At 40.1% G+C, this 12,640-nt stretch overlaps 1 protein-coding gene across 2 annotated transcripts in view; it reads right to left on the reverse strand.

Annotated features, from left to right (window-relative positions):
- RBL10 (RHOMBOID-like protein 10) overlaps positions 1–8,392 on the reverse strand; it is a 58,436-nt gene extending 50,044 nt beyond the window's left edge. Inside the window, exon 1 of one of the 2 annotated variants that reach the window (XM_087662754.1) lies at positions 8,052–8,392. In XM_087662754.1, the coding sequence (XP_087518880.1) occupies positions 8,052–8,254 (203 nt within the window). In that variant the 5' untranslated portion in view covers positions 8,255–8,392. The remainder of the gene's footprint in view (positions 1–8,051) is intronic. The other variant, XM_087662753.1, reaches the window with a different exon arrangement.
- Between the last annotated feature and the right edge of the window lie 4,248 nt (positions 8,393–12,640).

The following is a 12,640-nucleotide window of genomic DNA, read 5'->3' on the forward strand; positions in this document are numbered from 1 at the left end:
AAACTTTGGAGATATACTCTTGCTGAGATAGATAGAGTAAGCCTTTCGATTTATCTCTAAGTATTTGCATGCCAAGAATGTGATTTGCATCACCAAGATCCTTCATGTCAAAGCTGCCATGAAGACTTTGCTTCAATGAATCCAAGGCATGAGTATCCCTGCCAGCAATCAACATGTCATCAACATACAAAACCAAGATAATTAGGCTGTCATCTGCTGCCTTCTTGGTGTACAAGCAGTGATCCACTTAACTTCTACGAAAGCCTTGAGACTGCATGAATGTATCAAACTTATAATACCATTCTCTTGGTACTTGTTTCAACCCATACAAACTTCTTTTGAGTTTACATACCATTGTTTCTTTCCCTTGTTCAACAAACCCTTCAAGTTGCTGCATATATATGTCTTCATGCAGATCACCATGTAAAAACGCAGTCTTTACATCCATCTGTATGAGCTCCATATCCTCAACTGCAACCAAGCCCAAAATGATTCTCAATGTAATCATCTTGACTACAGGAGAGAAAATCTCATCAAAGTCAATTCCATGCTCCTGCTTGTACCCCTTTGCAGCCAATCTTGCTTTGTACTTTGGTGAGGAATCAGAAGTGACCTTCATCTTCTAAACCCATTTGCATGGAAGGGTTTTCTGCCCTTTAGGCAACTGCACCAAGTCCCAAGTGCCATTTTTTTCAAGAGATTCAATCTCTGACAACATGGCTTTATACCATTTCTTGCTGTCCTATCTGTCCATTGCTTCCTTGAAGCAAGACAGTTCACTACAGTCTGTCAACATGACATAATCAGCCACATTAATTGCGCCAGGAACAAACCTGTCAGGTTGTCTAGTAGCCCTAGACGATTTCGTAACCCAATGGTCATTGTTTGCTAGCTGTTCCTGCAAATTTCCATTTTCAGCATGGTGTCCTTGCATTTCAGCCTGCAAATCAGCATTAACAGCTTACTGTCCTGGCTGTTCCCGCACATGTAATGGCTCATTTTCATGGGCAATAGCTGGCTCATTTCCAGCATCATTTCCTGCATTTACAGGTTCATTTACAGCAAGTATTTGGTGCTATACAGCGGGTACATTTTGCTGTCCAAAAGATATTTCTTCCCGAAATACAACCCTACGGACCTCCTCAGTCTTTTCGGGCTGTTTGTGCATGCGATCTTTCCGGAAGATAGCGTCATTGCTACGTACTACTTTCCTTTTCTCAGGATCCCACAATTTATACCCCATTTTACCCTCGTCACCATATCCTAAGAAAATGCATTTACACGACTTTGGCTTAAGTTTGCTGCGTTTTTCTTTACAAATGTGCACAAAAGCCTCGCAGCCAAACACTTTCAAATGAGCATATGAAGGTGGCTTGCCCGACCACGCTTCTTGGGAAACTCCCCCCCCCCCCCCAAAGACCTGTTTGGTGACCGATTAATTAAGTGAACGGCTGTCATAACAGCCTCTGCCCAAAAACCATGGGGTAATGCAACATGAGACATCATCGTACGAACCTTATCCTGTATGTTCCGATTCATACGCTCTGCAACTCCATTTTGGGGCGGATTATGAGGGGCAGTGAGCTCCCTCTTTATCCCTTTGCTATCACAAAATGCCTGAAAGGCCTTGAACACATATTCCCTACCATTATTAGAGCAAAGACACTTAAGTGTCTTATCTATCTAATTTTCAGCCAATGCCAAGAATTTTCTAAACTTGTCAAGCACTTCATCCTTGCTACGAATAGGGTAAACCCATACCTTCCATGTAGCATCATCGACAAAGGTGACAAAATATTTCTTTTCCCCTAAAGATAATCCTGGCATTTGATATACATCAAAATGTACTAACTCTAGAGAAGAAGATTTCAAAGAAAGAGACTTTTTGTGAGGCGTCTGTGCATGTTTGCCATAAATACAATGATCACAATGCTCAAAATCAGCATAACGACGACAAGGCAAGTAATCCAAACGAGAAAGCACTTTCATTCCTGTTTGACTTATGTGTCCCAACCGGCCATGCCACAAGGAAACGCTTGGCTACTCGGTCACGACAACAACATGGTTACGCACACTAGAAACATGAAGTGGATACAAAGTATCACTCTTGCAACCTCTAGCAATAACCCTAGATCCCTTATAGATCTTCCATTTTCCATCACCGAAGGTGGTATGAAAACCATCATCATCTAGCTGCCCTGTGCTAATCAAGCTCTTCTTGAGCTGAGGTACATGCCGTACATGCTGAAGTGTAAAGACAGAGCCATGCTAAAATTGTAATTACACACTGCCAATACCTACAATCTCACATGCATAGTTGTCCCCAAGATGGACAACACTATCTCGACCCCCTGTATAGGTAAAGAACCACTCACAATGAGGGGTGACATGAAAGGAAGCACCTGAATCGAGAATCCAGGTATACATGTCATCATCTGTATCTCCAAGTAAAGAATATGCACCAAATGTGAAGAGACAAAGAGTACATCACTCCCACTGTCATTGTCATGAGTGACTACATTTACTTCTTCAATTTTTACACTGCTTTTCTTAGGCTGACTGTCCTTCCCTTCCTTGCTATCATCTATCTTATTGCCTTTTCCTTTCTCTTTCTTCCACTTGTAGCAATCACATTTAAAGTGACCCTTCTTGCCACAATGATGGCATTTAACATCTTTGCCACGTGATTTACTGCGTCCCTTACCATCATATTTGCCCTTTTGCTATGATCTGCTCCTAGTATGCAAAGCATTGGAAGACTTACTGGATGCATTGTTCTGCCAATTCATCTCTTCCATAAGTAGAGCACTCTCTACATCAACATACAAAAGGATTACGTTAGAATTGCTCATAGCAATCCTGAATGTATCCCAACTCTCTAGTATAGTGCAAAGCAAGAAAGTAGCCTTAAATTCCTCATCAATCATGAACTTCAATGCAACCAACTGGCTGAAAATGGAGTTAAACTCACTCAAGTGAGTAGACATTACTGTACCCTCTTTCATACACAAATCCATAAGCTTTTTCAGCCAATACACTTTGCTTGCAGCACTCTTTTGTGCATACAGTTTTTCCAATCTAGTCCATATAGCATATGCAGAATCCAAACCTTCAATGAACAGCAAGGCATCAAAAATCGATAGCTCTATGGTTGAGCGTGCAAGCTCATTTAACTCATCCCAATCGTCCTGTTCCATGTCCGCAAGCTTTGCCCCTTTGGTTTTGATCGGCTTTGTCTGCTTCTTTTGCAACAGGATATTGTAGCACTGCTTTTGCCAAACTGCAAAGTTATGTGCGCCTTCAAGCTTCTTTATGTGCATCAGATTACTGCTGTCATTGCTGCCAGCCATGATTTTCAGCCCAAATGTGACCAAAAAACCAGCAAATGCAACCCCAAACTATCACCCAAGTGACCAAGGTACAAACAAGTACCAATCAGCAATAAATGACCACGCAAAAGCACAGATTTCAGATCTGTGATTAAATTTTCAGAAGCATCAAACCATGTGCTACAGCATTTTTCAACCGATTACAGCTATTCCAAGGGCATATGCACCACATTGCATGAGAAATCTCAAAATTTCAGCTGCAATTTCTGTTGTACATGTACCCACGGGCATAAAATTTGACACGAACGGTCAAAAGCCCCAAAATTTTGTGCTCAAAGCATCAACCACACATCTGCATCTTCTCTGTCATGCATAGAACAGGCCAATTTTGCCAAATAGAGCAATTTTAGTAAAACCCCCAAATTTTACCAAGTGTTGATGTCCAAATTGCGTGGAATTCAACTTGCATGTACATAAAATGACCAAATGCTACACAAATTTTGCCGAAACTGCAAAAGCCCCAAATTGCACGGGGCCCAATGTGCATCAATGTCAAGAAATTTGGTAAATTTCAGCCCAATTTGCGCATGTACATGAAAAGCCCCAAATGTCGAAGGCAAAATGTCACAAATTCCTGCAATTTCTAAGACAAATTTGCTTGTCCTGCATCACAATCCCCAAGTCCAGGAAAAGCCCTAAATTTTATGGATCCAATGTTGAGAAATTTCACTCAGATGAGCAAAATTTCAATAATTTTGGCGAAATTCCCAATTCAAATGTGCACAATGTCTGCAATTCCTGATGCAGATGCCTCAATTTTGGATTGATAGCACTCTATCTGGAAAAGCCCCAAATTTCTGGACCTAAACCAACAGATTTGCACACTGTGCTTGTGCGTGCGAACACCCGGAGGAGAAGAGGCAAATTCAAAGGAGATTTAGAAGAAAATATTTTTTCTTTTCTTTTTTTATGAAGGATGTAACGGGGTCCATTGACCCCCTTCCACCGTCCCGCCACGCACGGGACCTGTCCCACCGTGCAGCGCACCTCCACTCCCATCGCGTGGTCGCCGTGCAACGCGCCCATCAACTGCTACCTGCCACGCGCCAGCTGCTGCCCCAACATTGCCCTGTCCCGCCAATTGCTACCCGTCACGTTTCTACACAAGTCAACTGCCTTGCAAACGCCGTCCGTCACCTGGCCTGCAACTACTCTTCAACGGCTGCTGTCACTTGTCCAGCCCGCCTGAACCTTTGGCAACCTACGCCTACCTGACACCACACATTGCCTGATGCCTCAGCCCGACACACAAGTCATCAAAAACTCCAGTTGTGTGCTAGTCTTGTCAGATCTCGAGAAGCGCACAGAACCTGATGGCTCTGATACCAGTTTGTAGAGTCCGGTTAGGCACGGAGATCGAGACAGACAGTCGTTACGCGCAGTGAGAGACAAAGAGAGTGAGATAGAGCAGAGTAGAGAGTGAGCACATTTGTAGATGCAATGACGAGTATGTACCTTTAGGTTTTTAGATAGATATATGTGTAAGTACAAGTGCTAAGGGTGTGTTCACACCCGAGCACATTGAAAAGGCAGGAGGCCTTTATTCCCAACATCATCAAGTGTGTTTGCTGCCATAACAAACTCCATAGCATTAGCATGATCAAGCAGACATATTTGTCTTCGAGTATGAGTAGCAAGAGAAGTATATGACTGCCTTGTAGAGTCTGCAAGTACCATCTAGGTCTATGTCTAGCCTCCTAAATATGTACATGCTCATGATAAACCTCATGTTCAACATCTTGTTGAATATTCACATCAGCCATAGGCTGAATTTTTGCATTATTTAATGGAGCAACTGGCTGAACATTTTGTTCATTTAATGAAGCTCTAGCTATATCATCAAAAGAAATAGGCAGCAACACTTCAAGCACATCTTTTGCAGCCTGATATGTGTCATAACCAGCAAGAGATATTCCGATTTTTCATCAAAAATCACATCTCTATTGACGAAAACTTCCTTGGAAACAGGATTGTACAGACAACCTTATTGTCCAACTTTTGTCTCAATATTTTGGGAATATAAGCATATCAAGACACCCCAAAGTATGAAAGTGACCAACTGAGGATTTACGGCTATTTCAAGCCTCAAAAGGTGTTATATTTTTCAATGCCTTAGTAGGACACCTATTCAAAACATGACAAGAACACATAACTGCTTCCATCTAAAATCCATGTGGCAATTTTTAAGCTTTCAACATACATCTAGCCATCTCCATGAGTGACCGATTCTTCCTTTCTACTGTGAAGTATATATAATAGTATATTGATAGGCAAGGCCTTTTTGTGTAAAGTCATCAATGAAGGTGATGAAGTAATAACATCTATCCAATGACTTTCGCTTTAGCCTATGCTTTAGCCCTTCTCTCCATCAAAGCTTGAATTTCTAGATCAGCTTCCATCTCCTTGTATCTTTATATCTTCTTATAATCAAAGAAGTATACAAATACAGAGTGTTAGGATCCTTCCAGTTATTCACCAAAATTCTCTTCTTCGCCTCTTAACATGGTGAGAAAGTTGGATTCAAAGATCCTATCACCCAAAAAAGTTCTTGTAAAGAATAAATCCTCACTCTAATACCAATGTAAGCGCGAGAAATAACGTAAAAATGACAATACTTTGAATCTTAACCAAGTCGACTAATTATCACTATAAAAATTAGGAGAGAGAGAGAGAGAGAAGTCAACACCACGTTGAGAGGGGAACCAGCCCCTCCCCCTTTACAAGGATTTATTGAAACAAACCACGCACATTGAGTGCCTCAACTATATACGAAAGGGCTAATTTGCTACAATTCTAAATATTAGAGATTTAAAACCCTAATTTCTATCAACTCCAGGCAACAAAGCTGATTTTCTTCTTTAGTGCTTGGATTAAATCAAGCTAAGTAGAAAGTGCTTTTTCAATGGAGAGACAAATAGAAGAGTACAAAGCATGTGATTAAAATTTCAACATAAAAGCTTATTTCAAATGAAATATAGGTGTGCAGCTTGGGTGCTCAAAAGTGAAAAGTAGAGATTACAAATGACAAAGTATTTACTAAAAATGACAAGTGTAGGAATACTTGTCTTTTCAAAATGACATATTCTATTCTAGATACCATATATCACTTTTTGAGAGAAAGAAGCTTCTAAACCTTCTACTCTAAAAATCTCTCAAATGGTTAAGAATTTGGCATGGTTCCTTAAGGTAAAATTGTTACATATGAACTTTCCGAGCCTTTAACGTGAAAATGATTTCCATTTGAATAACTTTCAAAAATAGTAATCTCCTAAATTTTAAGAGTCTCTAAATATAGCTTCTAGAGAGCTCTATTATATAAGTTCACCGGTTCATGGTTTGTTTCTATGATCATGAACATTTTGTTTCACTTTTTGAAACCACTCATTATATGTGATTCCAGTTAATCTGACTATCAAAGTATAAAAATCTGAGCTTTCTAGTTAATCTGACTACCCGACTAAACTTTTAATTTCTCTTGGGCATCTCATCAATGACAACCCAAGTATAATTATAAAGCATTCTAGCTATTGGCCACCCTTAAATATAAAAATGAATATTTAATCATATTCTGAAACACTCACGTAACACAAATCGCCTTTCAAAGTACATGAACATCAAATTAATTTAAATTATGGAGCAAATATGTCTTGGTAGCAATTGATATACAAAAGATTGGTTACATAGACTAAGTGAGGTATTTCCATACTATGTGGAAAGCCTAAAATGCAAAAGGAGCGTAAACCCTAATTCACCTAAGCACAAACCCTAACACGCAAATGGGGCATCTTGGACAATCAAAAGTTCAATGTATGCAAGTGTACAAAAAGAGAGGAAAAGAGAAATGCCATTGGTGCTCGTAAACTTTAAGTAATCCAATTGTTCTAACCAAGAGCACACATCAGACATTGCAATAGCATGCCCTCATGTGCAATGCTGATAAAGAAGCACATACTATGGGAGCCTCAAGTAGTTTTGTAAAACATCGAACTGATTCTTTTGCTCATTCAAATTGAGGTAGAGAATGCCACTTCAGCAAACTAAATATACCATAGGTGCCAATAAATCAGTTACATAGCAATGGAGTTTCTGTTTGAAAGGGAAAGAGCTCTGAGCACCTGCAGCACAAAGTTCTCCTGCCTCAGAACCATCGATTTCTGAGTAATCTAACTTGTATACTAGCCAATTTCAAAATGAAATTGAACATTTTTGCATTGATATAATTTTAAGAAACTCCTTGCACTTTCGAGCCCTTTGGTTTTTCACTGGGATGATGACTCGTGAGTTTGCTGCCATCTGAATTTCTGCATAGTGGCAGCGGGGAGTTTGTAGATCCATGACGATGCCAACAGGCATACATGCAATGTGAACCTACGGGCCTATTGTCTTGACAAGCTATACCAAGAGCCCACCATCGGTCATCAAGAGCGCCACACTGGTCAGGACAAAGACATCTAGACTTATTCTAATAATTTGCGAAGCATGGAATCCGATTTCATCCACCCACAAGAGGGCAATTTGAAGCTAGTAATACGACATAACTCCATACACCACACAGCCCAATTTACTAACTCTTGAAGTCAAGAAATGTGTGCCCAACCAGAACAGTGGAGCCATTCACCGTGCGGCATTCAATAATACACTTATGCAGAGATAAAAGAATACCTGGATTTGATGAAGGATGACAACGTCTGATGAAGTGTTCGCGAACAAGCCAAAGGAGTAGCACAAGGAGCCCCAATTCGTTGAGAGGCCACGCGATTGATGGTGCGTTTGGTTGCTGCTGTAGTGGCGAAGCTTCCTCTGCAGACCCTGAGGGGAATGCAAGATAGCGCTTGCAGCCAGGAAAGCTCCCTTAAAGGGTCCATTGTCCACAGCTCCTGTAAACATGTTCATCTCTCTCTCTCTCTCTCTCTCTCAATCTCGCATTGGTGGCAATTCGTCCCTTGTTTTCCGTCCCAGTGAGAGTCTTGAAAGTAAAGCACCTAAGAGCATTGTCCACGAAGAAACAAGGTTTAATGTAAACACTAACCCTCTAAAATATGAAGAAGAAGGTTTAAAACTTTTAAACTTATAAAAAATTTTAGGTTGGTACGTGCACCCCGGTGCAATTATCTGAATGTTATGATGAGTATTATGCAACCTTGAATTGACTATGATTGAGTATCATGTAAATACTACCTAGAAATAATAGATCGCTTTTGTTCTACTCGATCATGTCCTCTTTATGTGTTTTGTCAATCAATCGTGGAAACATCTCACATCAGACAAAACGCATCAAAGTTAAATGTTAGAAGAGAGTGATGATAACTCAATATTCTTACAAGAAAGATGCATATAGATCCATAACATGATCGAGCATTGCATCTACATGGAACACAAAACCATGATACTTGCATAGCATGGCAAAGAGTTGGCACAAGTGCTCTTCTTTCTATCATAATTATAGGGGATGTGCCCTTCCCCCTTCTTTTCTTTACTATTCTTTTCTATACTACATTGTTTTTTTCTTTGCTTCGAGGATAAATGGAAAAAGTAGAAGATGACAAACTTACCCTCTACACCAACTATGTGCATCTTGCTCCTTGCTTGAAAATTTATCTATGGTTCAAAAATCTCATATCAATATATAAATATATACAAACAATCCATACTTCAAAAAACTTAGTAACGCATATTAGTTGTTTCAAGTTTAATAAGAATGCATACTATCATTTCACACGCACTTTGGCATGCAAAACACTAGGCTGCTTTGCGGTAGTGCATTATCACACAATCACGCAGTAACTTCACTTCCCTCACTTCTTCCCCACACATTGTATTTCGCTTTTCTCATCTTTTCTAGCAAAAATGCTAGGCTTTATGGCAACTTATTGCATGAAGTTGCCATGGACAACATTGTGAAATGGACCCCAACTTGCCATTCACTTCTATTATTTGTTGGCTATGCAACAATTTCCTCAACATCTTTTGTTTATATTTCTCATTATTTTTTTCTCATATGTGTGTGTATATGCCTCTCTCTCTCTCTCTCTCTCTCTCTCTCTCTCTCTCTCTCTCTCTCTCTCTCTCTCTCTCTCTCTCTCTCTCTCTCTCTCTCTCTCTCTCTCTCTCTCTCTCTCTCTCTCTCTCTCTCTCCGTAAAGATAATTGAATTAAGTAGTAAATAGATACATCAGACCATCAAGTTAGCATTCTCTCTAAATCTCTTACTTTCTATTACATCAAACCATCAGGTCATTAGAGAAATTAACAAAAGACTATCAAGACTTTAACACAAAGAAAAAATCACATAGTTGGAGTAGAGCGAACAATAGCCAGCTAGGGGGCAACAATGTTAGGAAGAGCCAGGTCAGTTGATATCATAGAAGAAATTTGCCATAGTACTAAACCTCGAACATGGGCCACATGACCATGGATGCCCGAAACCATATCAAAAATAAAGGCATTCCGAGTATGCCAAATATGCCACAAGGCAATCCATCTAAGGAAATGGAAAAGGCAAGAATAATCAGTTTCTAAAGAAGGCACAAAGGGCAGCTTTCCCATAATCCAGGAATGGGTTGTTATCTGAAGCTGAGTCGTTGAGAGCCACATGCGAGAAATAAAACTCCAGATCTGTCGTGCAACCGGACAAGAGGCAAAAAGATGAAGCAATGTTTCATCACATGTAGTGCAGAATACACAATGACCAGCAGAGATCTTTCGAGCATGCAGCACCTCTCTAGTTGGAAGACCACCAATCAATAGTCTCCACAAGAAGACTTTACCTTGATAGGGAACCTTAAACTTCCAAGGCTGAATGAATCTTTTGTGCCACTTCTTTTTTCCATCCCTAATATGCCATCATTTATTCACCTTTGTAGTGACCCATCTCTTGGTCTCCACCATCTGATGATATATATGGTTAGCAGACCTCTTATCGAAATCATTCGGGATCACAAATATCCAGTCACACCATGGATACAATGGCTATAGCACTTACAAAGGAGAGAATCTCTGAAGTTTGACCTGTATGGATGACCAAATATCACAATATCCACGGGGTACCCGAAAGTGCTGACAAATATGCCGAAAAGAATAAAGACAGGACTGTCCAGGAATAACACCATCAAAAACTGTCTACAACCCCAAACGAGCCATCCGATTAAACTTGAGTCTCTTCAAATCTTTGTCCGATCAATCCAACTACCTGTAGGATGCTAATACTTCTTCTTGCAACGAATTCACCTCCTTGCAAATATCAAGGGGCACTAAACTAAAAAACGTAAGATCTCCTACCAGGATGCAATCAAATGAGAAGGGAGAAAAGATCAGGAGATCTTAATAGGCCTCAAGGAATTAAGCACATGCCACCAAGAAGCATAAATAACCGTGTTACCATGAGAGATGCCAGTCTTTTCAATGAAAATTTTAGCAATCTCTGACCAAGGATGATTCTGTACACATAAAGCCTACAAAAGGGCCAACCTCAAGGTTGTCATATGCAAATTAGCATCCAACAAAGCTGTTCCCCCATCCATTTAGGCGTAGTCACGTGTTGCCACGAAATCCAGACCAGTCCCAAATGATTGTCTTTCTTTTTCCACAACATGAATCTAATAGGCTGAACCAATTACAAAATGAGCTTCTTAGTCCGAGAGAGCAGTGGTAGAAAGAATGATATCATACTTATCATAATACATTGAGCAACATAATATTGGATTGGATGGCCAGACTTGAGATTTCCAATACATGAACTTGTCATGAATCCGGGAGGCCATCCAATCTAGTAAGGCCCGGGTTGCTACCTCCACACCAATAGGATATCCCAAGTGTCTAGTCATATTTCCCTTTGAGATCACAATTCCATGCCAGCCCAAGGCCTGCAAATCAAACTCCATCTAGGAGAGTAGTGTAGATTTTTGAGTGCTACTATGAAGACCCGATGCCAAAGCAAAAAATATTCCACACCACCATTGCCCGATTAACATTAATGCAATCAGCCTTAAGGAACATAAAAGAATCATCTACCAAAGATTGACCCACAAGTTGAGTACCACTGGGAAGAGACAAGCCAACTATCTCGCATTGATCAATCAAGTTATCCAACAATGAGAGCATCAAGTGAGTGACCAAAGCAAACAACAAAGGGCTAAGAGAGCAGTCTTGCCTAAGAGATCGAGATAAGGCAATTTCCTCCATGATCCCTCCATTAAGAGCAATACGAGCCACATCTCCCTGACTAATAGTATCAAACAAAAGAAACCATGTAAGGACTGAATCCCATTGTAGACAATAATTGCCGCAAAAAATACCAGCTAACATGATCAAATGCCTTCTCAATATCAAGCTAAAGCATAACTACTTGCTAGCCTGAAGCTTTAGCATAGTCAATTCCCAGTTGAACATTCAAAATGTTATGCATTATATTCCGACCTTTAATGAAACCATTTTGATGTGGATGAACCAGGTGTGGAAAAACTTTCTACAATTTGTTGGCAATGATTTTGGAGAAGATTTTATATATCGAATCCATAACAGAAATGGGTCTCCATTGTTTCAAAGAGGTTGGAGAGGGAACCTTGGGCAACAATCGAATGATATCAATCTTCCAATCTAATGGCATCATACCAAGATTCCACACTTGATGACACAGGCGAGTCAATGGGTATTTAAGTTGCTGCATATGAGCTGAAAACAACTCATTAGGAAGCCCATCCCAGCCAAGAATTTTCATTCAGGGCAAGAGGGACAACACTTCTTCCACTTCATCTTCTGAAATATCAACCTCCATTAAATCCACCCATTCTGGTTTAACCTGGTTGCTAACCAACTCGCAAACATATCAGCGAGTAGAGTGAACATCATGAAAATTCTCTTATGGACCCATCAAGGACTTATAAAAGTCAACACACATACGAATGATGGAGGTAGGATCAATCACCATAACACCCTGTTTGTCCATTAAATACACAATATTTTCTCGAGCATATATTCTAGTGCAAATGAGCAAATAATTGATGGGATTGACAATTATTATCGTATAAACCTTCAGCTCTAGCCAACAATTTGTGTTTTGCATATTCCTCTTCTTGAAGAGAATGAACCCTGTCTTTCAACCATTCAATGCATGTGAGCAAGTCATCATTAGAATCCCCTGATTGACTCAGAGACAAGGAGTGGGCCAATAAAGATTGGGCATTCTGCAATTTAGCTCATAAAGAGGAAGCATGCTAAATACCATACTAATGGGATAACCCTCGCACATTATCC

The sequence above is a fragment of the Lygodium microphyllum genome, chromosome 22 (genome assembly GCF_053477565.2).
Source record: "Lygodium microphyllum isolate KBCC chromosome 22, Lygodium_microphyllum_v1.1.10, whole genome shotgun sequence".
NCBI classification, from domain to species: domain Eukaryota; kingdom Viridiplantae; phylum Streptophyta; class Polypodiopsida; order Schizaeales; family Lygodiaceae; genus Lygodium; species Lygodium microphyllum.